The following is a 25,043-nucleotide window of genomic DNA, read 5'->3' as shown; positions in this document are numbered from 1 at the left end:
TCCCACACACCCCTCACCGGATCTGTTCCTCATCCACAAGAAGGCATGGCAGTCTACCTCTGTGACCTGGGGCGAAGGGCCACGAGGGTTCCTGTTAGTGTGATAAGACCTCTCGGCCTAGACGCATTAATAATTTTTAAAGTGCGCTCAGTCCTGTCCAACTCTTTTGACCCCATGGACTGCAGTCTGCCAGGCTCCTCTATCCATAGGATTTCCCAGACAAAACTGCTCTCCTTCAAATATAGGGAGTGCCTCACACCTTGAGGATGCTGCTTCTTCAGGACCCGCCTCGAGAGGGTTCATAAGGGCATGTAGGTGCCCGGGGGCCACCTTTCATCAGAGAAAGAAAAATCTCCTTGAAAATGAAGCCAACACAGAGTCCTGCTGACATTATATGAACCTCCGGACCCAGCCACTGAAGTCATCACTATCCTTGGGCTTCATAGTTAGGTGAGCTAACAGTACTTTTTTTTTCAGGTTAAGATAATTCAAAGCAGGTTTCTGAAATTTTACAAACCAGAGTCCCTCGTGACACATACCATACCTCTGGGACCTTTAGAGACTCGGGCGTTTAGCATTCTGAGGACCTATCGTGGATCTAGATACCTTGTTCAGTCACTCAGTCGTGTCCAACTCTTTGAGACCCCATGGACTGCAGCCTGCCAGGCTCATCTGCCCATGGGATTTCCCAGGCAGGAATACTGGAGTGGGTTGCCATACAACGTGCCTTTACCACATTCTTCCACTTCACTAATAATTTATTTTTGTAAAAAGCAGTGAGAGTATAGCGTTTCCAGCAATGAATGACCTTAGAGTCAGAGACCAGGGGTCAATACCCGCCTGGGACCAAAGTCCACGTCTCCAAAGCTTGGCCTTCAAAGCGTACACACTGAGTATAAGCTCAGCTTCAGTGTCAGCTCTGAAACCTGCCAAGCTGTGTGATCTTAGGCAAGTCCTTCAGTCACTCTAGGCCTCAACTTCTTCATCTACAAGGTGGGAATAAGGATGGGTCTCACTTCTCAGAACTGCAGGTGAAACGAGATCCTGCCGGTAAAATGTGTAACCCAAGGCCCGACACACGGCAGGAGCACCGACGTAGGTGGGTGAAGCGGAAATGGTGGCTCCTTTTAGGGACTCTGGGAGGAGACCGCATTGCAGGATTTGAGAAGGCTGGGGATTAGGTCTATCTCTGCTATACTAATTTGAAAAAAGAAGGAAAAAAAGAAAAAGTAAAGAAAACCAGAGAGAAGCAGTGCTCCACCCTTCTGGATGTATCAGACAAGTCTCCTTAAACGGATCACACATCCCACCTGGGGAGGTCCCTGCTGCAGGGAGTCAACGGAAAGGAGCTTTGGGTTCATTACAAGAAACATTCGCTTAAGCTCCACAGCACAGATCAAAGGGGAGGGAGGTTCCTGACCTCTGGATGGTTACACTGGAGGGAGCACGTCCACACAGGTCAGCACGAGGCCTGGTGGCCTCGGTGGAGGGAAGCACCCCTGCCTGATGAGCTGGTACTGACATGGAGCAGGACCTTATGGCCCTTGCCACCCCCACCCCCACACCATGCCCTCTGCTGGCCTTCTGCCTGTGGAAAACTTTAACCAAAGGACAAGTTTAATCAGAGAAGTGAGAACTGATGAAACAAAAACAGTCCCAGGAGACTAAATAATAATAATGTAATCATTAAGCATAGCCAAGGACCTTTAGTTCTTTCTCAAGATAGGCTATAGATAATGTTCCAAGCCATATCCTGTGAGCTGTCCTATAGATACCAGAACACCAGGTGGAGAAGTTAACGACATGGTGACCAGACTGTACCCAGGACATGAGCTGCCACAATTCCGAGAACTGACCACAAAGAAATGGGCACAAGTGCACCCTGGAACTGAAGATAAACTGGACCTAAAACATCCAAGATGATGCTAGTCAGACCACTGATGACCAGTTGAGGACGACTGTTAGAGATGACTCTGCTGTTTCTGTGTGTAGCCCCCACCCACTCTCTCTATAAATGCCCTCACCCCCTGCCTGCCGGGTGTCGGGTAGGGGGGAGTCGGCCTTCGGACAGATGTCCACCACCCTCCCCCGACAGTGGCCGGCACCTGAAGGAAAGCAAACTTTCCTTTCCACTATCCTGGCCTGTTTACTGGCTTTTGAGCAGCGAGCAGCTGGACCCCCACACACTCCTTTTGGTAACAGTACCAGCGTGTCAAGTCAGCTAAAGAAAGACTTGATGGGGTCAGACAGAGATGTGGCCAGGGTCTGGACTTGCGGGAGCGGCTGGGCTGTGGCAAGAACCTGGGCAGTCCCTATTAGGGCAGGGTGATTAAAAACTGCAGGACAGAGTGGTTACGACCTGGGACCCTGGAGTCACACACATCTGAGTCTGAGATGTTGTCCTCCTTACTCGCTACGGATGGATCCTTTGGCAAATTCATTAGCTTCTCAGAGCCTCAGTTTCTTCATCTGTAAAATGAGCCTAAACATGGTACCTGCTCTCAAAGGGAATACTGTAAACATCAGGTAAGATAACTCTAGCAGATGGAGATACTAATAATTCTGGCAGACAGAAAGTGCTCAATACATCCTGCCCATCACAATTACCACGAACATTCCCCAGCACTGAGCATTCACTCCCTGACATAACACATGTTTATACAGGACACTCTTTCTTGGCATACACAACTGGTCCATGATTCTTTGGTGTAGAAAATGCAGAAGAAGGCATCCAGATCTGAGGAACAGAGTAAGCCTCATTCCACTCTGGGCCTCCCACCAAATGTGGCTATAAAACCTGGAGAGAATCCACGAAGGGAGCTATCTATGGATCCTGAAAAGTCAATAATAGCAGGTGGACCGGGGAAGATGACCACTGAACCTCAAGCGAGCTCACAATTTTAACTATCTTTTAGCCTGGACCCAAGGCAGCCGGACACCTGTGTGTGGATGCAGAGAACTCCGGGCCAGCCTCTGGTTCTATTCAGAGGCAGGAGAGGGGCTTCCTAACAGTCAGGAAGAGTTGGGTGGGGGACTCCTGTGTTTCTTTTCTCTCCTTCCTCTGGTTCTCATGCCTCAGTCTGTTCCTGAAGCACCCAAAACTCTGAGGGAGGCTGTGGAAAGGTGAATAATGGCTCCCTAGAGATGCCCTGGGACCTCCCTGGTGGCTCAGATGGTAAAGCGTCTGCCTACAATGCAGATGGCCCAGGTTCCATCTCTAGATGGGGAAGATCCCCTGGAGAAGGAAATGGCAACACACTCCAGTATTCTTGCCTGGAGAATTCCGTGGACAGAAGAGCCTGGCAGGCTACAGTCCATACCATCCATGGGGTTGCAAAGAGTTGGACACCACTGAGCGACTTTCACTTTCAAAGATGCCCTGTCTCACTCCCTGTTACTTTATGTGACAGAAGGGTCTTCACAGATGTGGTTAGTTTAAGGCTTTGAGATGAGGAGGTGGTCCTGGATGATTCGGGTGGGTCCAGTGTGATCACAAGGTTCTCGTAAGGAGACTGGGGATCAGAGTCACAGAGTAGCTGATGTGGTAGAGGCTGAAGTGATGCAAAGAAGGGGCCATGGCATCGGCAGCTTCTAGAAGCTGGAAAATGTGAGCAAGCAGATTCTGCCCTAGAGCCTCCAGAAGAAACCAGCCCTGCTGAGGTCTCAACTTCAGTCCCATGAGACTGAGTGTGGACTTGTGACCCCCAGAACTCAAAGGCATTACAGTCGTGTTGTCTTAAGTCACTGAGTTTGTGGGAGGTTTGTTACAGTGGGTGTCGGAAACTGATATGGGGGAAATACTCTTCAAATGAAAGAGCTTTGGCCCCACAAGGGTAGGACAAACCCTCGCTGCTTTTTACCTCTGTGTCCCCCTGCACTTGGTCTCGGACGTGGACATAGTTATGGAAGGTATATGAATCTCAGTCCAATCCTCACACCTTATACAAAAGTTAACTCGAAATGAACCACTGACCTAAACATAAAATTATAAAATTTTAAGCAGAAATTCTAGGAGAAAGTCTGCAAGGAGATGAAATCAGTCAATCTTAAAGGAAATCAACCCTGAATATTCAATGGAAGGACTGATGCTGAGGCTGAAGCTCCAATACTTTGGCCACCTGATATGAAGAAATGACTCACTGGAAAAGACTCTGATGCTTGGAAAGATCGAAGGCAAAAGGAGAAGGGGGCAGCAGAAGATGAGATGGTTAGATAGCATCACTGACTCAATGGACATGAATTTGAGCAAATTCTGGGAGTTAATGAAGGACAGGGGAGTCTGGTGTGCTGCAGTCCACGGGGTCCCAAAGTGTCAGACACGACAGCGATGGAACAACAAAGGCTATAACACACAATGCAGGGAATATAACCAGCATTTTATAATAACTTTATCTGGAGTGTAATCTATAAAAAGCGAATCACTATGTTGTATGCTTGAATCTAGTACAACGTTATAGTATGTAAGTCACTACATTTTTATGAAGCTCAACAGTAAAACAACAACCAACCAAATTTTAAAAATGAGGTACCATTTCACGCCAGTCAGAATGGCTGTGATCCAAAAGTCTACAAGCAATAAATGCTGGAGAGGGTGTGGAGAAAAGCGAACCTCTTACACTGTTGGTGGGAATGCAAACTAGTACAGCCACTGTGGAGAACAGTGTGAAGATTCCTTAAAAAACTGGAAATAGAACTGCCTTATGATCCAGCAATCCCACTGCTGGGCATACACACCAAGGAAACCAGAAATGAAAGGGACACGTGTACCCCAATGTTCATCGCAGCACTGTTTATAATAGCCAGGACATGGAAGCAACCTAGATGTCCATCAGCAGACGAATGGATAAGAAAGCTATGGTACATGTACACAATGGAGTATTACTCAGCCATTAAAAAGAATACATTTGAATCAGTTCTAATGAGGTGGATGAAACTGGAGCCTATTATACAGAGTGAAGTAAGCCAGAAAGAAAAACACCAATACAGTATACTAACGCATATATATGGAATTTAGAAAGATGGTAATGATAACTTTGTATGCGAGACAGCAAAAGAGACACAGATGTATAGAACAGTCTTTTGGACTCTGTGGGAGAGGGCGAGGGTGGGATGATTGGGAGAATGGCATTGAAACATGTATATCATCATATGTGAAACGAATCGCCAGTCCAGGTTCGATGCAGGATACAGGAAGCTTGGGGCTGGTGCACTGGGATGACCCAGAGGGATGGTACAGGGAGGGAGGTGGGAGGGGGATTCAGGATGGGGAGCACATGTACACCCATGGTGGATTCATGTTGATGTGTGGCAAAACCAATACAATATTGTAAAGTAATTAGCCTCCAATTAAAATAAATAAATAAAAAAAGATAAAAGCGCTATGTTATAGAATATAAATAAATAAATAAAAACGCACACAAGACTTGAGCAGCTACTTCCTCAAAGAGGACACAATAAAGAAAAGTAGGCACATAAAGAGATGCTTCACAGTATTAGCTACCAAGGGAATGCCAATGGAGACCATGACCAGACACTGCAGGGCACCCTTTCAAACAGCTGTGACACCACCAAGCAATAAGGAGGGTGCAGAGCATCTGACACTCTCACACACTGCTTGTGGGACTGCACAACGGCACAGCAATTCCGAGACACACTTTTACACTTAACCTACGACCCAGCCACCCTAGTCTTAGGTATTACCCTAGAAATGAAAACTTCAGTTGACATAAAAAGCTGCTCATGAATGGTTATATGTGCTCCATTCAAAAGTTGTTCACAAATGTCTTTTGTGAACAGATAAACTGTGGAAATTCGTGTGATAGAACACTCCTCAACAATAAAAAGGAACAGACAACCGATACACCTGCCAGCTGGGTGAACTTCAAGGAGCTGTGCTAAGTGAGAGAACCCAGTCTCGAGAGCTTAGACGCTATATAAGTCCATTTAGATGACGGTCTTGGAAAGAAAACTGCAGTGATAAGAACAAGCAGTAGTGGCCAGGGCTCAGGGATGGGGGAGCGCGTGACCACAAGGAGTAGCACGTGACAGCTCTGGGGGGTGATAGGACTGTTCCTTATCCTGATTGCGATGAGGCTCTCAAATCTATACATGTGGTAATATTCATAGAGCTGAGTGCACACACGCACAAAATCAACTTTATGCTGCTTTTTGTTTTGTTTTTGACCCTGCCATGCAGCTTGCGGGATCTTAGTTCCCCAACCAGGGATCGAACCCAGGTCCCAGCAGGGAAAGCATCGTGTCTGAACCACTGGACCACAGGGACTTCCCTGCATGCTGATTTTAAAAAGAAGTTGATTTTTTTTTTTTTTAAGTCAAGGCAAGCGGGACTCTGGTCAATAATGCAAGGTATGAACTGGCCCCTTCCCAGAATGCAGCGGGATGACCCCTCTCTGAGACCCACTGTTGATTACTGGGCACTTGGAGCTCTGATCACTGGGCTTCCGTCTACCTTCCTACTGGTGAAATATTATCCAGTGTAGAACTTTACAGCTGTGCCTCCCCCACGCCCTTTCACTTTCTACCTAGAATAAGTTGCACAAATGGCCCCAGTTATTCACTCCCTCTGTGACTTTGCAGAGTCCTCTGGCTCTGACTCTTGTTCTCCACTGTGGTCCAGAGCATGCCTTGCCCAACATGGGGTGTTAGCAAATATGGCACAGTCAGAGCTTGGTAGGTGCTGCAGTGATTGGGTTTTTCCCATTCTCACTCTGCCATACATACTCAGGCTGGCCTGCTGGTCCCAGCAGCCCCGTTACTCCCAGTCAAGGCCATTCCTGGGCCAGCTGACAGTCAGCTGGCATAGAAGCAAATGACACAGAAGCAAATGCAGCCAAGATCAGCAGAGCTTCCTAGCCCATCACCTAATATGTGAGCAATATGTTGTTGTTATTGTTTGCTACAACCAAGGTGTCAAGGTTGTTTATTACACAGCATTAACATGGCAGTAAATAACTGATATGTCACCCAGTTAAGCAGCCATTCTCAGTTACCACTCAGGGAGAACATTTAAAAAGAGCAGGGGGAAATGCAGAACGCTGTGAAATTGTTTTACCCATGGAGAAAAAAGCTGCCATGGAGATTGATTATAATGTAGTGGAACAGAATAATCCCGTCTGCAAAGGGCACCCGACTTCTTGCATGTTGTGGTCTTATCCCCCAATATTAGAGAACTTTTATTACTACTATTATTATTATTTTTTACTAACACCAAATTAGATAGAAGTTATTGTGTCCAAAATAACTTAATCTGCTTCCCTTGCTCCAAACTGAATTTTCAGATGCTCCAATATTTAAAAATGAAAGACATGAAGTAGGGCAAGCAATTGTAATAATCTTGAAGCTGCCAACTCAAATCATTTCGAGACTGCAGTGAGAGTCTGAACAAAGAAGTGAACTGTGACTACAGCAAAAATAGCTCCTCTTGGAGAAGTTCCCAGTAGGTGATATTTCATGTAATCCTCTTAGCAAGCCAGCAAGGTCTGTGCTACTGGCCCATTTTACAGCTGGGGACACTGAGGCACAGAGAGGCCAAGGCTGCTGGGTAGTGTGGTTGACACTGAACCCGGGTCTCTGACTCAAAGTCTCGCTTTTTCAGTTAGACACCAAGCTGCCGTTTTAATGTTGTAAGAAACTGATAACAGAGCTTCAGCCTATCTGCTCGTGTGATCTATCCATCACAGTGAAGAGTTACTGGGGTGAATAGGTCTGATATTTTAGGGGCACCTGGCACTTTGCTGCCTGGTCACTGGGCTCAGCAATGTAGGGCTTGGCCATGGGATTGCCATCTTGATGCTAACATGATCACAGAGCACCAGCCTCCCAGATTAACTTGACTGGGAGTTAATTAACTTGAAAGGGAGTGACCATGGCTGGGAGAGTTGCAGAGAAATCTATACTGTCTCCCACAAATTCTCAACAAGCGCACTTGCTGTGTGCTCCTCAGGCCATCATGCCTTGCAAATACCATAGCTCCAAGGTCTGCCCTGATTCTGAGAAGCCAGAAATAAGTTGTGTATCCTCCAGCTAACAGAACCAATCGTTTTACCCCTACAGCCACAACTCACCCAAATGCTTAGGATGGGCCTGGTCTAAGTGCTTCAGCAATGTTGAAGCTCTGAACCAGCCTTCTGAAGTGGGGTGGGGCGGGGCCTAGTTGGAATCCCATTTTTCAGATGGGGATGTTGAGGCATAACGTCCTTAAAGGGTCTGATCTGAGATCACTGAGCTAGTAAACGGGATGGCCTCGAGTGGAACCAGGGTCTGCATGACTGTAGCTCTTTCTCTTAACAACAAAGTTAGCTTGTACCTTTAACGCAAAAGTCATAAAACACGCCGCATCCCAAACTCTGGCAGAATGGCTTGCTTCCTGTTGCATTAGTAATTTCTCAACCTGCCTCCCCAGAACAAGCTAGTGAGAAAAACATCCAAAACTCTGTCACAGCAAGTTCTCACATGTGAAAAAGAAAAATAAAAACAAGGCACCCTGTTCTCGCTCAGCAGCCTGTGACCCGCTTTATCTTCTGAGTGATGCTTGCTAAGCCAGCAGATGGTGTGTTCAAAGGAGAGTTCCCAGGGCCCAAGCAGGACTTCGGTTTACCCTTCTGGCCCAGTTAAAACATCCTGGGTGTATTAGATTGACGAATAAGAAAGGGCTGAGGCTTGTGAGCAAACCGGTTGAGGAAGGGATGGGAGGGGTGTGAAGTGCTTGAGGAGCGGGTATCTAAGACCGCTTTTTGCAACTGGGTCAAAGCCCTCATGAGTTCCGAACCCTCAGCCCCATTTTCCCTTTCTTTCCACAACATTTACTTTGGGAGCTAACTCCAAAGAGGCAGAGATGGGTAGGACCTTGGACAGCACCAAGCAGCGGCCCTAGAACAGATATGCATGGTATAAGAAGCTACGGTGCAGAACGGTTTAAAGCGGTGGCCCGAACCCATGCCAGAGACCACCCCCCCCAACCCCCACCCCGCCAGAGGAGAGACAAGTGGACAGTGATGAGTGTGACAAAGCCAGGCTTACTTCCTGGGGTGTGGATAACCCACAATTAGAATCCTGAACTTGGCGGCAGCCCATCAGAAGATACTTAGGAATGCTTTATCATGTTTTTCATTTTGATGGAATTGTGACACAGAGTGGAGACTGCCAAACCACAGAAACCCAGCTTACACTCCTCACTCCACCACCTCTAGCTGTGAGACTATGGCAGGTCCTGTCACTGTCAGAGGCTCCGTTTCCTCATCTGAAAAATGGGAACAATAACCCCAACCTCAGAGGGCAGATATGAGGACTTAATGAGAGAACAGCTCCTGGCCCATTTCCTGGGGTCTTCTTACCTCTCTCTCAGCCATGGGACCTGAGGGATTTGCAGCTTGCTAAACAAGATTCAATGACAGGGACGTCCCTGGAGGTCCAGGGTGTAAGAATCCACCTGCCAATACAGGGGACACAGGTTTGATCCCTGATCTGGGAAGATCCCACATGCCCAACTACTGAGCCCATGAAACCTGCGTGCTCTAGCGCCTGTGCTGTATCACAAGAGAAAACCCTGCACAGCACAATGAAGTCACCCCTGCCTCGCTGCAACTAGAGAAAAGCCTACACACACATGGTGAAGACCCAGTGCAGGCAAAAAAAAGACCCAATGACAGACCAGCTTCTTGGGCTGGAGCGGGGCTGATACCTGGTCAGGTGGCTCTCTGCTGTGGGGCTGTCCTGTGCACTGTAGGATGCTGAGCACCATCCCGGCCTCCCCCCACTAGACTCTAGCCCCCCGCCTCTTACAGGTGTGATAACCAAAAACGTCTCTATCCATTACCAATTGTCCCCGGGCTTGGGGAGGAAGGCATAATGTCCCTAGTTGAGAACCATGGTGTTAGAGGCAGGAGGAGACACAACAGGAGTTAGATGGGTAGGGGCAGCAAGTGAAAAAAAAAAGGAGCCACACAGGCACAAACACAATCATAGTAAAAAGCTTCTCTGCACAAAAGCCCTTCAGGTAAATCGTACGCACGAAGAGAGTATGTTTCTTGAACTTAACAGGTGAGATGACCACACTTCCTTTGCAATCCTAATAAGGGTTAGTCACTCAGTTGTGTCCGACTCTTTGCAGTCCCATGGACTGTAGTCCGCCAGGTTCCTCTGTCCATGAACCTAACAACCTGTCAATAACATATCAACCCTAATAACCTGTGACCAATTCCCTGGAAGGGTAACTGTACTCCAAGGATCCATGTTCCTCTTGCTAGGAGTAAAACCACATAATTACTGGCCATGTTCTTTTTACAGGTAAATAAGCATGGCCTGTGGTTACACAAGGCTTCCCTGGTGGCTCAGAAGGTAAAGCGTCTGTCTGCAATGCAAGAGACCTGGGTTGGATGGCCTATGGTTACACAAAGATAAGAAACAAGAGAACCGCCCTGGAGAAGACGTGGGAGGCTCTGGCAGGCACCTTGTCTGGAGGAGCTGAACATGTGGCTGGTCAAGGCCCCTCTCTGGGAACACGGTACCTTCTTCACTGTGGAAGCAGACAGGCCTGATGGGCTGCTCTTGGAAGCTGAGCTGATGTCTACTGCCTAAGGCCTGTCCCAGTGGGCTCGTCACTCACCAGGCCTCAATCAGAACTGCAGGGGCCGCTGTGTCCTGAGCATCTGGGTTCAGAGCAACCCTGGCTGTTATCCTATTGTCACTGTCCTCTGTGACTGCCTGAGTAGGTCACTGCCTGCTTCTACCCCATATTTCTTCAGGTTTTAAACAGATTTGTCTAAAGCAGGCCCTTTGGGCTCCAGAAGGAGCGTGAATACAGTGGGCCACATGCAGCCCACAGCTGTTGTGTCTGGACCACAGACAAACAAACTAGCTGCCAACTAATTTAAGAGTCAGATTTCACATCAAGACATGGGCATCTGCCATCTCTTGGAAAGTCCACAGACCACCAACCTGTGGTCTCAGTGGTGATCAACCAGGCTGAGGCGGGCCTGATGCACTTGAGTTCCACACCCCATACCTCCCTATTAACACAGCTCACTGGCTTAATTCACGTACAAGACCTGCCTGGACCCTATTGGTATCCGAGTTTGCTGTGGTCATAGTCCAGTCGACAGGGATACACTCGGGGTGTTTGTCTGCTCTGTTGATCCCAGATGATGTAAGGTGCAAACCTCCATAAGCAAGATGGTGAAAGGTCACAGAAACGAGGGTGGCATATCTGTCCCAATTAGGGTGCCAGTGCTGGTGGGGAACTCCCTCCTCTCCCAATAACCACCTGATTAATAACGGTGGGGTAAGAAGCAGAAGCTAAGAGACAACGACGAAGGCAGCAATGGGAAAAAAGCCATTTTGAACCGGGGATGAGACATCAGTGCTTTGCCCCATCAAATCCAAATGTGCTCATTTGCTCAGTCCTGCCAATCCCTTTTACGACTCTGTGGACTGTAGCCCTCCAGGCTCCTCTGTCCATGGGATTTCTCAGGCAGGAATACTGGGGTGGGTTGCTATGCCCTCCTCCAGGGATGTTCCCGATCGAACCCAGGGATCGAACCCATGTCTCTTACATCTCCTGCATTAGCAGGCAGATTCTTTACCACTAGTGCCAACTGGTAATCCCCAAATCCAAATGAAGCACCAGTGTATCAGAAAAGGAGCCAAAGGTTCTGCAATCCCAGCTGACCTCTATCTGATCAGTTATTGAAAGAGATTGCTGCTCAGTTGCGTCCAACTCTTTGCAACCCCATAGACTGTAGCCCACCAGGATCCTCTGTCAATGGAATTTTCCAGGCAAAAACACTGGAGTGGGTTGCCGTTTCCTTCTCCAGGGATCTCCTGGAGATTCAAACCAGGGATTGAATCCAGGTCTCCTGCATTGCAGGTAGATTCTCTAATGTCTGAGTCGCTAGAGAATCCAGGGCCCCAAAGGGTCATGATTTCTGAAATAATGGCCAGACACCGGCCACAAAGCCACCAGGGCTGAATCCCCAGGTGGAGGCTTTGAACTCTGCAAGGGGCTCCACATCAGAATGAACTGCCCCAACCTGCGAGACTAGGCCAATAGTCCTCCAGCACCTTGGACAGCTACCAGGTCCTGAAAGGTCACTGCAGAGAGAGTCCTGCCGGTCAAAGGCACACGTTTCTAAGCAGAGCTGTGGAAATGACTGCCCACTGCACCCCCCTCAAAACCCCAGGCCAACCAGGCAGCTGGGGATCTCCTAGGCGCTCCACCCCTGCTGCCCTCGATGCCTTGTTCACGTGCCCTCCCCTGACGCGGGTGGCAGGGACACCACCACAGTTGTGCTCTGCCACATGCTCCGTGCTCCTCAGCCAACTTGGCAGCAAGGAAGGAGGACAGCTTGCTATTCTTACTGCTCTGGGACTAGGTGTGAATTTGGCAGCTTGTTCACACAGAGGAAGCCTTCTTTGGGAAATGCTCTCTCCCCTGGCAACCCTGACCCAGCTTTCTCCAGGTTTCTGCCTCCTGTCTTCTCTGTTCTGCTGGCTCCTGGCCTAATCTGTTGCAGTTCCTTCCCTGTCACCTCCTCTTGTTCACCCTATTTCCCTGAGGGCCCTACCCCAGCACCATGACCCCCATTCCCAAGTTCGTGCCCAGAAATTGTCTCCCAAGAAGGGTTGCCAAAATCCTGAAAGAGACGAGTCTTAGGGATTGCAGAGTAATTCCTGAGTGTTTTCTTGGAAATTCATCCCCCAAATCACAAGTTATTCTTAAAATAGTCCCAACATTCTTCATACAATTTACTCTTTATTGTGGAACTCTACCATGATCTGCTCAATAAGGAAGAAATAGTAAGTTCAGAGGTAATTCACAAAGAATCATAGCCTAGATCAAATATTCAAATCGGGAAATGCTAGTGAACACTAAGGAGTACTGTTCAGATAATAATGCAATGTATGAATCTCTTATGAGAGTCCTGTGTTAAAACAGGCAATTTAAGGACATTTTGTGCCTCTGAAACTTATTTCTTGGAATGCCATTCACATCAAGTACGGTGCTGTACAATCATTAAGTGTCCAACTCTTTGTGACCCCAGGGACTGCACCACGCTTCCCTATCCTTCACTATTTCTCAAGAGTTTGCTCAAACTCATGTCTAATAAGTTGGTGATGGCATCCAATCATCTCATGATCTTTCACCTCTTGCCCTCAATCTTTCCCCAGCATCAGGATCTTTTCCACTGAGTCAGCTCTTCACATCAAGTGGCCCAAGGTATCACAGCTTCAGCTTCAGCATCAGTCCTTCCAACAAATATTCAGGGTTGATTTCCTTTAGGATTGACCAGTTTGATCTCCCTGTCCAAGGGACTCTCAAGAATCTCCAATACAATTTGAAAACATCAATTCCTTGGCATTTGGCCTTCTTTGTGGTCCAACTCTCACATCTGTACATGACTACTGGAAAAACCATAGTTTTGACTATACAGACCTCTGCCATTAAAGTGATATCTCTGCTTTTTAATATCCTATGTAGGTTTGTCATAGCTTTCTTCCGAGGAGTAAGCATCTTTTAATTTTGTGGCTATAGTCACCATCTGCAGTGATTTTATGCAATAAACTTGTTAGTATTTATTTTATTTGCAAGAATAATTCATTGTTTGCAGTAGGCAGAGCCACAGACACACTACTTATGACAGCATCAGCTGAAGGCAAGAATGACTAATGAGATCGTGACCCTTTCTCTCCTACAAGCTCCTGTCCTGGTTCCTAGAACCACTGACCTTGGCCCTCAATTCCACATGTGGCTCCTCCTGTTCTTGCTTTTGCCTCATTAATGTGGATTCCTTCAACCAGGGATGTTGACGCTTTAATTTTCACAGAAGAATCATCATACTTTTTCTTGATTTCCTGTTTTTCTTGAGATCTGGAGAGAGATATGTTTCCTGAGAAATGCAGGCAGGAACTCACAGCTGATACCAAGTCCAGAGGCTGCCATCCGAGGAGACACTCACCTTCCTCTCTTGCCTTCTGGACCCCACAGAGACCATCTCTAAGCTCAACACCCCACACTCTCATCTACTCCAAAACCAGGTTCTCCTTTGTCCCCTTGATCATCACCCACCCAGACATTTAGCGTCAAAATCTTGCCATCATGAAGCAAGGCACCCAAAGCCGGTGTTCTGGGACAACTCCAAGAGATGGGGTGGGGAGGGACGTGGGAGGGGTTCAGGATGGGGGGACACACGTGGACCCGTGGCTGATTCATGTCAATGTACGGCAAAAATCCATCACAACATTGTCAAGTAATTATCCTCCAGTTAAAATAAATTCATTAATTTAAAAAACATGGAAAAAAATCCTGGCATCGTCTGGTGTAGGCCCTCCCACCTTTTCTCTGGGCTCTTATAAAAGCACCATGCCCTGTCTCCCTAGCGCTCACGCCCCATCCCCGGCTGCCAATAGGATCCTCCTGAAGCACAGACCTGAGCTCAGAGACCTGCAAGGACTCCCTTCCTGGAGACCAACACGGCAACTAGCTCGAGACTTCTGAGCTCCCAGCCCTGCTCCCCAGGGTGTCCTGACCACAAGGGCAGTGCCCTGTACTCTGCAGTGGAGGACAGGGGGCCTCTGAGCTTTTCAGCTGTTCTGCACATCTAGGGGGGGAAAAACACATCTCTCTCTCCATGTCTAACAGAATGGTGCATATCAAACCGGTATGAGTGGTAGCGGTTAGTGATACCTGTCAATATTCAAACACGTGCCTGCCCTCAGAGCCAGAACCACTTCGAAAGATCAGTCCCACAGATCTACCTGCCAAAACGTACATCTACTTGAAACCTTTCTGGCGATACTGTTTGAGGGAGCCAAATCTGGAAACCTCTTAAGCGTTCAGATGGAGCGATGGTAAAATAAATTATGAAACAGCCATTGCACTGAGTATTCTGTAGCTTTCAAAGGGAATGAGCCAGCTTTATTAAATTAAAAAGGCAAACTACAGAGGGCTGGTTGGAGCCCGGCTTTGGCTTACATAAGTATTGATGCTTTCTGCAAAGTTACATAAGAAACTTGACAGCGATCGCGGAGGGTGGGGGGCCCGACACACAGTGGAGTGGGGTGTGATGTTTACTTCTCCTTCTTATATCTTTCTGTAGTGCTTCAGAATTTTTTTTTAATACCATGATTTTATCACTTCCTCCAAAACGTCTGCTCCCCAGACTCCTTTTCCCGTGCTCCCTTTCTGCTGGTAAAATATAGTTACGCACATACAGGGCTTACTATGTGTGAGGTGCCATTCTAAGAGCTCGACGTGCACGTGGAACCCTGCTGGCCCCACGAGAGGGTGCTGGGAACCTTGCCACTGTACAGAGGAAGACGCTGAGGGCTGGAAGGGCTTCGGTGAGCTGCCCAGGGCCACATGGCTAGTCCGAAGTACAGTGGGGCTACAAATGGGACAGTCTGACACCTACCCAGGCACTCTGCAAATTTCCTGGTGAATGAGCTTGGGAAAGAAGGAAAAAAAACGCTGCCTTGGAATAACTGCATGACCTGGACACCTATTGACCCTGAGGCCTGGGGCCCTGTCTCAGTCATCTGTGTGGTGATACTCCCCACCAACCTACTTACCACCCCCAGACGTCTACATGGAGTCACGTAGGTGCTTGTGACCTGAATACAGCGTTGTGCTGTGCTTAGTCGCTCAGTCGTGTCCGACTCTTTGCAATCTCTGGGCTGTAGCCTGCCAGGTTCCTCTGTCCGTGGGGATTCTCCAGGCAAGAATGACCTCAAGCGTGTCATAATCCTCTTCTTTCAACCCCAAGAGCCAGCCCTCAAATGTATCTGGGGTCCAATCACCCTTCACACGGTTCTTCTCATCACTCTGGTCAAGCCACTACCTCTTCCTGCTTGGACCCTACAAAAGCCTCCCCCTCTGCCTCCCCTCGCCCCCACCCTGATTCTATTCTCTTATCTATATCCAGAGTGAGGATGCAAAAACATAAAGCAGGTCACGTCACACTCCTGCCCCAACCCCTTCAGGTTGGAGTAAATCCTGACGTCATTATTACGGCCTCCAAGGCCCTGTGTGATCCAACCCTGGTGACCTCTCCGGCCTCGTTCTCCTGCTCTCTGTTCTGGCCACACTGGGCTCGCTCCTGCCTCAGGGCCTTTGCACTCACTGTTCCCTCTAATTTCCCTCGGAAATTCACAAGGTTGTCCCTCGGAGAGGCCTTCCCCAACCATCTCGTGGAAACACTACCCGCGTGACTGGGACTCTCTAGTCTCTTTGTTAGTTTTCCTCAGAGACCTTCTTGTTTAGCGGCATATGACATGTTTATTTGTCCATTCTCCATCTCTCTTGACTCCATTAAGGTGGTTTATGCTCTTCTTTTCTGTTTTGTTCACTATTACACCCCGAGTGCCTGTTGAGTCCTTAGCAGGTGGTCAGTAAACACTGAGTGGATGACAGGGCTGTTTGCTTAACAGAAGTCCCTTTGATGAGGGTCTTCCATGTATCTGCTCAGCAGTGTTCCTGCCCTGGAGGTGTGCCAGGCTCCCCCACTTTTCCCGGACTTGTAAAAGCTGCACCATCATCAGCTTTGTGAAGCTGATCTCGCCCCTCTTCACCACCCAACAGAAAGAAACGGCAGGAGTGAAACATAATTACTGTCACTGGTGGGATGTGTGGGGGGTAGGGGGGCCATCTGACTCACAGAGAAGAGTAGCTGTCACCCTCGTCATCTTCAGAAAGAGTCATCTGTTCTGAGCTCCGTGGGCAGGAGTCCTGCAGAGGACTGGAGGGCCGGTACTCTGGGCGACTGCACTTTCTCTGCATCCCTCGACACAGCCCCTCCACAGGCCAGCAGACGGAGGTGATGAAGCGGCATTTTGCATGTCATCTCTCCAGGCGACGGGGTGGTGGGTCCCCCTGGAGAGACCTCCAGGTAATGAGCTTCTGAGGGATGGGGTGTCTTATTGGAGGAAAGGCCTGGTCCCTAGAGGGAGCGCTGCCATGGGCTCTCAGAGTCCACAGAAAGCCAGAGCCCAGCTGGTGCACACGGTTTCTCCCTGAGTCACTGTGTCTAGATGCGAGATCCCGGTGGGGAAGGAGAGGGGGAGGCGGACTTCCAGAAACAGTCATGTTACCAGTTAGCGTTTCATGAGCACACACTATGTGCTGGGCACTCAGCGTCCCTGCAGCTCAGGGCAGCGCACTGGACCCTTGCTCTGACCTGCGACTTGCTCTCACCAGGACCTTAGGCAAACCAGTTAAATTTCCTGGGACTCAGTTTTTTACCTGTAGACATGGATAGATGATGGATGGATGAAGAGAGAGACAGGGAAATGTCCGTAGGGTTTTTGTGGGGAGTCTCTCCTGGTCTTTCTCACAAGTCTCGTCATCAGCTGCAGTTGACACAGAGAAGCGGCCGAGTTCCGCTCTCACCTACCATCCTGCATCCATACCTCTCCTCCCATTTCACACAAAAGGAACCTAAGACTCAAGAGGCTGCATCCTGGCCCGAGATCACCCTCCTCCTCCGTGGCAGAGCTAGTGGGGAACAGCAGTGACGCCCAAATCCCCACACTCTCCATTTGGACACCGGGGGTCTCAGACTCATCTGCTCATCACAAATCACTCACATGGATATTTCATTTTAAGCATGACCCACATCTCACCAGTCTGCCAGTCTGGCCTCAAGAGTGAGACTTCTTGAATGGGGTCTTCACTCTTTTCTGGCCTGGGAGATTTGGGCCAGTCCCCAAAAGCAGTGTGAGCCCAGGGTCCTGGGAAGGAACCGCGTGGCTCCTGTGAGTGGCCCCTGGCAGAGCGGCATGTCCTCTGGGCTCCACGTGATCCTGGAGGCGCCCAGGCTGAAACATCTCAACCCCGAGCCAAACCTCCCGCTCGCAGGGAGAACGTGGCAGCTCCTATTTCAGCAAAAAATATGTTTAACAGCTTTGAGAGTAAATGTGGCAGCAGATGGGGGCGGGGAGTGGGGAAAACATCAACCGTGTTTTCTGCCGAGAATCCGGTGGGGAGGGTGTGCTGTGCCCTACATCACTCCTGCTCCCACCCCCGGAACTCTTCCTCTCCCTCCACGGAGCGACAGAACACGGTGCATCTCCCCAGGCTGAAGTATTCTGCAGAAAAACATCTTAATAACACGCTTCACAACAGCACCGCAAATCACTGAAGTCTTCATGGAGCTGCGGTCCGGTTCTGCAGAATGACTTCTTGGAATCCACGATCCCGCCCCCTGCGTTAATGCACCTTCCAAGGAGCATGCGACATTTCCCGAAGTAACTGCTCACATCTGCCACGTGTCATGTCCTGGGGTCTGCCTGTCCCTCCAAAAAGCCAGGAGGATGCAAACAACGTGGGGTCCCCCAAAGGAAGAGGGTATTAGGGTGTGTTGTCTATTCGCTGGTTTTGGGGGCAGGCTCAAATCTCCACGTGGGCCAGGCACACACAAGGGTTCAAAATGGAAAAGAGACGGCCCACTTTCTACTGTCCTACTTTCTAATTCCGACTGCTGCTGGCATTAGCCAGGAAGTCAATGGGAGGCAGAGAGATCTGGAGAAAAAAGAATTCAACCTGCTGATTCCTCAGCTCTCAGACGTGTGCAGATGGCAGAATCCTTGGAAGTCATGCTGCCCCTTGCAGAAGAGTGAAATACTGACACGTTAAACAGGAAAGACGAAGCGGAACAGTGTGTGTAAAAGCGGGTGCCATGCAATACTGGATGCCAGCCCTGCACAGCCCTGAACGTTTGAAGGATTTCAGTGAAGAAAAATGAGCAAACTCTACCTGCTAGGTTTAATCCCCTGCCTCCCTTCACCCTCCTGCCCCTCATGGGAAAGGGACCATCTTGACGGATGCTTAGCAGTGACGAGCTCATGGAACACACTTGGGAGCACAGAGGGTGAGCAATGCACCGCAGGCGCCTCACAGCCGGAACCTACATGGCTGAGCAGCGGGTCAGAGCCAGCACTGCAAAATCGAGTGTCTCCCAGGCCAGGCAGGTAATACGAGTGACTGTGGGTAAAAAACCACCCAAACGCTAACAGCAAATGGCAGGGAAGTCGGCTCAGTGTCCAGGGATGAGGAGGGGGATCGGTGGGGACAGGGCAGCACTGTGCGACTTCAGCCAGGTGTGGTCCAGTGGGAACACAGTCTCTCTGGGAGATGGTGAAGGCCAGGGAAGCCCGGCGTGCTGCAGTCCATGGGGTTGCAGAGTCGGACGTGACTGAGAGTGAACAACCACCACCACCAGGGGTAAAGAATATGCCTTCCAATGCAGGGAACATGGGTTTGATCCCTGATCAGGGAACTAAGATCCCATGTGCCAAGGGGCAACTAAGCCCATGCACCGTACTAGGGAAGCCTACATGCTGCACGTAGAGAAGCCCGCACGCTGCAACAAAGACCCAGTACAGCCAATAAATAAATAAAATCAAATAAAAAAGGAAAGACCCAAGGAAATCTGTCAAGATTCTAAGAATAATCTTGCTTTGGGGAGGGGGGTTTATTTCCTTAGTTGAGATAGACGCTTTTTAACTGGGACTCTCTCAGAGTGAGCTTCTGAGCTGAGATAGCAGGCCTGCTGTCTTCTAGAAGGATGCAGAGACAGGACATGATGACATGGAGGTCACTGGCAAGGACAGAGCAGGGAGAGGCTTGCCTTCTGTCACCCCCTCATGAAATGATCTGCAAGTTCCAACCTGTAGCACCATCTGACTTCAAAATGACAGAGGAGGAGAGGGCAGCGAGCGGTGGAACTACAAGGAAAGCTGTTTGATATCAACTGGATTTGAGACCAAGGTTGAGTCCAGGGTCTCGTGTCAATATTGTGTCATTTGCCACAGTCTCTTTTGTATGTTTTAAAGCCCATGCAATGGAACCCCACGTTCTCCATGCTAATTGGGCATAGAGCTTTATTTCTCAGCTGTGATCGATGGCAGCCAGCGTGGCTGGGACTGCACAACACACCAAGATGCTCCTGTGTTACCAGGCAGTTGTCATAATTCCACAGGCTGGAGTTTGGCGCATGCCCCACCAGAACTGCCTGGACCACCCACCCCAGCAGTGGGGGCACCAGCTCACCCCTATGAGGCAGCCTATTCTCACACTTGAGGTGGGCAGCCTTTTGTAACATCGGGGTCTTAGGACCATGTCTTAGACTCCATTTTCACCAGGAAATCTGATCCAAACACACATGACTCAGTGAGAATTTGATTTCCAGTATTCATCACAGGCCAGGGGGCTACCTTTAAAAGAAGGGGGGCTTCCCTGATGGTCCAATGGCTAAGCCTCTGTGCTTCCAAAGCAGGGGGCCTGGGTTCCATTCCTGATCAGGGAACTGGATCCCTCACAGCGATCCCACATTCTGCAACTGAGAACCAGCACAGCCAAGTACATACAATATGCAATGTTTAAAAAGAAAAGAAGGGGGCCTCCTCTCATGAACTGTAGTGGTGTTTTCAAAACAAAACCAAGCCCCTAGTGGCACAAATAATAGAATGAAAGAAAAATACCATATGGTGTATTCTATTTGGAGGGGTGGAGGGGGAGACATCTTTTTTATCAGAGATAGCAGAGAACAACTGAATCTTCTCATAAAGGTCCTAAAACAATTAGAAGGATGCGAGTAAGCGGATTTGGCTTCAGTTTCAAAGCCTGGAGCAGGTTCAGTTCAGTTCAGTTGCTTAGTTGTGTCCGACTCTATGACCCCATGGAAGGCAGCACGCCAGGCTTCCCTGTCCATCACCAACTCCCGGAGCTTACTCAAACTCATTTCCATTGAATCGGTGACGCCATGCAACCATCTCATCCTCTGTTGTCCCCTTCTTCTCCCGTCTTCAATCTTTCCCAGCATCAGGGTCTTTTCTAATGAGTCAGCTCTTCACATCAGGTGACCAAAGTACTGGAGTTTCAGCTTAAGGATCAGTCCTTCCAATGAATATTCAGGACTGATTTCCTTTAGGATGGACTGATTGGATCTCCTTGCAGTCCAAGGGACTCTCAAGAGTCTTCTCCAACACCACAGTTCAAAAGCATCAGTTCTTCGGCACTCAGCTTTCTTTATAGTCCAACTCTCACATTCATACTTGACTACTGGAAAAACCATAGCTTTGACTAGATGGGCCTTTGTTGGCAAAGTAATGTCTCTGCTTTTTAATATGCTGTCTAGGTTGGTCATAACTTTTCTTCCAAGGAGCAAGCATCTTTTAATTTCATGGAGCAGGTAAGTCCTGCCAATGTCTGTCTGGTTGGAAATTCAACTTGGAAATTCCAGAGAGTGTGAAGCCAAAGATACTCCCCACACACAGAAGCAGAAATAAGCCCCATTTTGAGTTATAGCATCACCGTTAAGACAAAACAGATCCACGAACCCTCAGCACATCCATTTTGAAGAGCTCCAGGGAAACTCTTGCATTGTCAGCAAACCAGTCTTTATCAAATGACAAGTCCCAGCCTACTTTCAGAGGCCCATGGGTTTGCTATATGGATCCTTAGGTCTACTGTTTCCACTACAATGACAACATTTTAGAAATCATATACAGTTGACCCTTGAACAACATGGGTTTGAGCTGAGCGGGTCCACTTATATACAGATATTTTTCAATAGACATATTAGAAAGATTTTTGAAGGTTTGCAATGATTTAAAAACTCGCAGATAAACTGCATAGTCTAGAAATACTAAAAAATTAAGAAAAAGCTAGGAATGTCATAAACGGATAAAATAAATGTAGACACCCAAAATATGTGTTATCTGACTGTTTATGTCGTAGGTAAGGTCAATAGTAGGTTATGAGCAGCTAGGTTTGGGGGGAGTGAAAAGTTATACACAGATTTTCAACTGGAAGGGAGGTTGGTGCTTCTTACCTCCGTGTGATTCAAGGGTGGAGTATAATTATCTTCTCTAGCATCTGAAGACTCAATAAAAACTAAGAGCAGCTTCATTGTTTGGGTTCCCTGAATCCAAGCATGCAGATGTCTTGATATGATGAGAGATGGATGAGGACTATGGGGAATAATCAGCGATAAGGCAGTGACACCAGTGAGGCCCACCGGCCCCAAAGTGTGGCTCAAACAGATGTTCTCCAGCAACGTGACCCGAGGAAAGTTGGGTCAGGGGCAGGTGGGGTCAGCATGTGGATCACCAGCAAGGTATGTGGCAAGCTTGGGAGAAGCCAAGTTTCTTCTGCATATCACTGTGAGCAAAGACTTGGTTTCATAAAAAGCAGTGGCCACTGTGTTAATCGACGATTCAGAATTGTGATAATGTTCTAAGTGTCTAATACGTAAACATCTTTTTTGCTTTTACTTGTATACGACCTGTAAGAACAAGGTCTATGTACCTAGTTTTAAGTTGGCTTATACTTAAGTCATACAAATATGAAAGTAATCTAAGTTGGCACCAGTGGGAGTCTTTCAAGAAGTTTCCTTGGGTTCACTGCTGACATGCTAAGAAAGTCTGAGAGAGACTACTTTAACTCCGGGACACCTGTAGGCTGCAATCCTTCCTGCGATCAAAATGTACCAAAGGACGAAACTGCAGAGTTCTGAATTTTGGGGAGCCTCGAATCAACAATGCTGACTTGCAGGCTCGCCCCCTCGGGTCTCCTGGGGTGTCCAGGACACAGGCGCCGCAGTGTAACCTCAGAGGAGAAGGCAGGCCGCACTGGGCAGAGCACGTGACCGGTACTCACACAAAGAAGGGCATCAGCTGGGTCAGGGTCTCCTTCTGGGGGCTGGCGGTAAACTCAGGGACTGCCTGGATGACTTTGTTCATGACGCTGCGCAGGTAGGTCTGCAGCTGCTTCCTGCGTTCCTCCACAAACTTGGCGTCCTGGGAAGACAGACAGACAGGCATCCTCAGGTATGCTTTCTGCTTTCCTCAACCGCCCAGAGAACACGCGACCAACAATCTTCTTTACCCAGAGCGAGTGCAAGTGTGCCTCAGGCTTTACACGTGTGACCACACTTAGCAACAGGGGAGATGCTCATGATGCTACTACTGGTGTGTGTGTGTGTGTGTGTGTGTGTGTATGTGTTAGTCACTCAGCCGTGTCTGACTCTTTGCAACCCCATGGACTGTAATTGCCCAGGCTCCTCTGTCCATGGGATTCTCCAGGCAAGAATACTGGAGTGGGTTGCCATGCCCTTCTCCAGGGGATCTTCCCAACCCAAGGATCAAACCCTAGGTCTCTTGCATTGTAGGCAGATTCTTTATCATCTGAGCCACAAGGGAAGCCCCACTATTACTGCTAAGTGGGGGCAATGCAGGTTCATGAAATTTCCTACATTGTATTCCCAGGAACGAATGAAATCTCAGCACCTGCAATGTGCCAAGCAGGGCACTGGGATCTGGGACAGACCATGAACACAAAGGGTCCCTGCGGTGGCCCTGCTGGAGGAGATAAATAAACCCAGTGACCACACAGGTCAGCACACAGCGTCACTCATCACACGTAGTGTGCCTCCCTCCAGAGGGGGTGCTTAATTTTGCCTTCACGGGAATTTTCTGAAATTGGAATCAGTCACCACTATTTAAGAAAGATTTCATTAATAAACAAATTCCACCCTTTCTGAGAAACTAGGAGACGTAGTGACACGGCCCCACTCCCAGGGCCACTCTGGGGGTGGGGGTCTGCTTGGTGTGGCCCCGAGGTAGGCACAGGGCCCCAGGTCCACATTCAGAACCCTCCTGGCTCACACCCCCATGTTTGCCTGGCCCTCGTAGGCAGGGCTGGCTTCCAGGCGTGCCCCAGGGTGAGAACTTGGACCCGTGTGGTGACGTGCTGTCCCCATGTTGAAAATCTGAATAATTTCGGCATGAGGGGCCCTACATCTGCCTGTTGCCATGGGCCCCACAGATCCCAGAGCCCCACCTGCTCACATGCCTCTGAACTGGCTGGGGGGTGCGGAGGAGAGGGGGCTGGTTTGGAACAAGGAAACCGAGCCCGCGTTGGGGGTGGGGGACATCCTCCTTTGAGGAAGCGATGCTTCTTCCAGACTGGAGGCTGAGTGGGGTGAACAGGCACAGCAGAACAAAGGGATGGGAGGAACAGGGTTACTCATCCTCACAGGGACACAAGACGCACTCTCTGATGAGTTTCACATGACAAAGGAGGGAACAGTGGCCCAGAGCGAGGCTGGGCTGCTCGCCCACGAGGCCTCACACCAAAAGCAGGACACTCATCGCCCCCCTCGCCAACCGCCCCAGCCAGCCTGGGGCTCTGGAAGTCTGCAGGAGGCGCCCACACTCTCAGAGACACCTGAGGACAAGCCCTGTCCCGACAAGGCCCTGCCAGGAACCCAAGCGCAGCCGGGAGATTCTTAAGTGCTGCCAGGCTTAGCAAATAAAAAGACAGGATGCCCAGTGAAATCTGAATTTCAGATAAACAATGAATTTTTCAGTATTCATAACTCCATATTCAATAATTCATGACTCAATAATTTTTCGGTATTCAAGTATGGCTATACAATAAAACCTTTCCATATAATATTTGGGACTCACTCAGACTTGGAAATTATTCACTGTTTATCTGAAATTCAGATTTTACGGGGTGCCCTGAGTTTCATCTGCAGCCCTCCTCTGGATGCCAGCGGGGAGGAAGGAACACAGAGCATCTGTTGCCCCCTGGGGGCCGCTTCAAGGTCACAGCAAGGTCTTTTCTCCCAGAGCCACCCTCTGATGTAGTGCCTCAGTGGGATGTTTCTCCAGGGGAAATGGTGCTCCAACACTGTGGCTGGCCATCCAACTTGATTGCCAGCACGGTCCCAGGTTGGGGCTGGAATCTCGTGCAGTGGGGGCAGGAGGCATCAGGCCAGGAGAACCGCGGGTCCTCGCCCCAAGCTCAGCCACTCGGGCTCCGCTCACCCGTCTGATGCCTAGGTCTGCTCCGCAGTCTCCAAGTTTCAACCCATCATAAGCAATTAGATCCTCCTCCTTGGGAAGGTGATTAATATTCCAGGTTAATACTGAACGGAGCCACTCAGGCCTGGTTTGTAATCTGCGCAAGAAACCCTCAAGGATGGCTTGAAAGGCTTTGTGGCAGGAAGGCAAGAAAGGGGGCG

At 49.1% G+C, this 25,043-nt stretch overlaps 1 protein-coding gene across 1 annotated transcript in view; it reads right to left on the bottom strand.

The window, feature by feature from the left end:
* The window catches only part of SNX29 (sorting nexin 29), a 576,571-nt gene that overhangs the window by 47,356 nt on the left and 504,172 nt on the right, over positions 1-25,043 (bottom strand). Inside the window, 1 exon segment of the mRNA XM_010850681.1 lies at positions 22,673-22,819. Coding sequence (XP_010848983.1) covers positions 22,673-22,819 — 147 coding nt within the window.

The sequence above is a fragment of the Bison bison genome, unplaced genomic scaffold (assembly GCF_000754665.1).
Source record: "Bison bison bison isolate TAMUID 2011002044 unplaced genomic scaffold, Bison_UMD1.0 scf7180017864293, whole genome shotgun sequence".
Taxonomy (NCBI): domain Eukaryota; kingdom Metazoa; phylum Chordata; class Mammalia; order Artiodactyla; family Bovidae; genus Bison; species Bison bison.
Note: the sequence above shows the minus strand (reverse complement) of the source record. Positions and strands in the feature narration are given on the sequence as shown.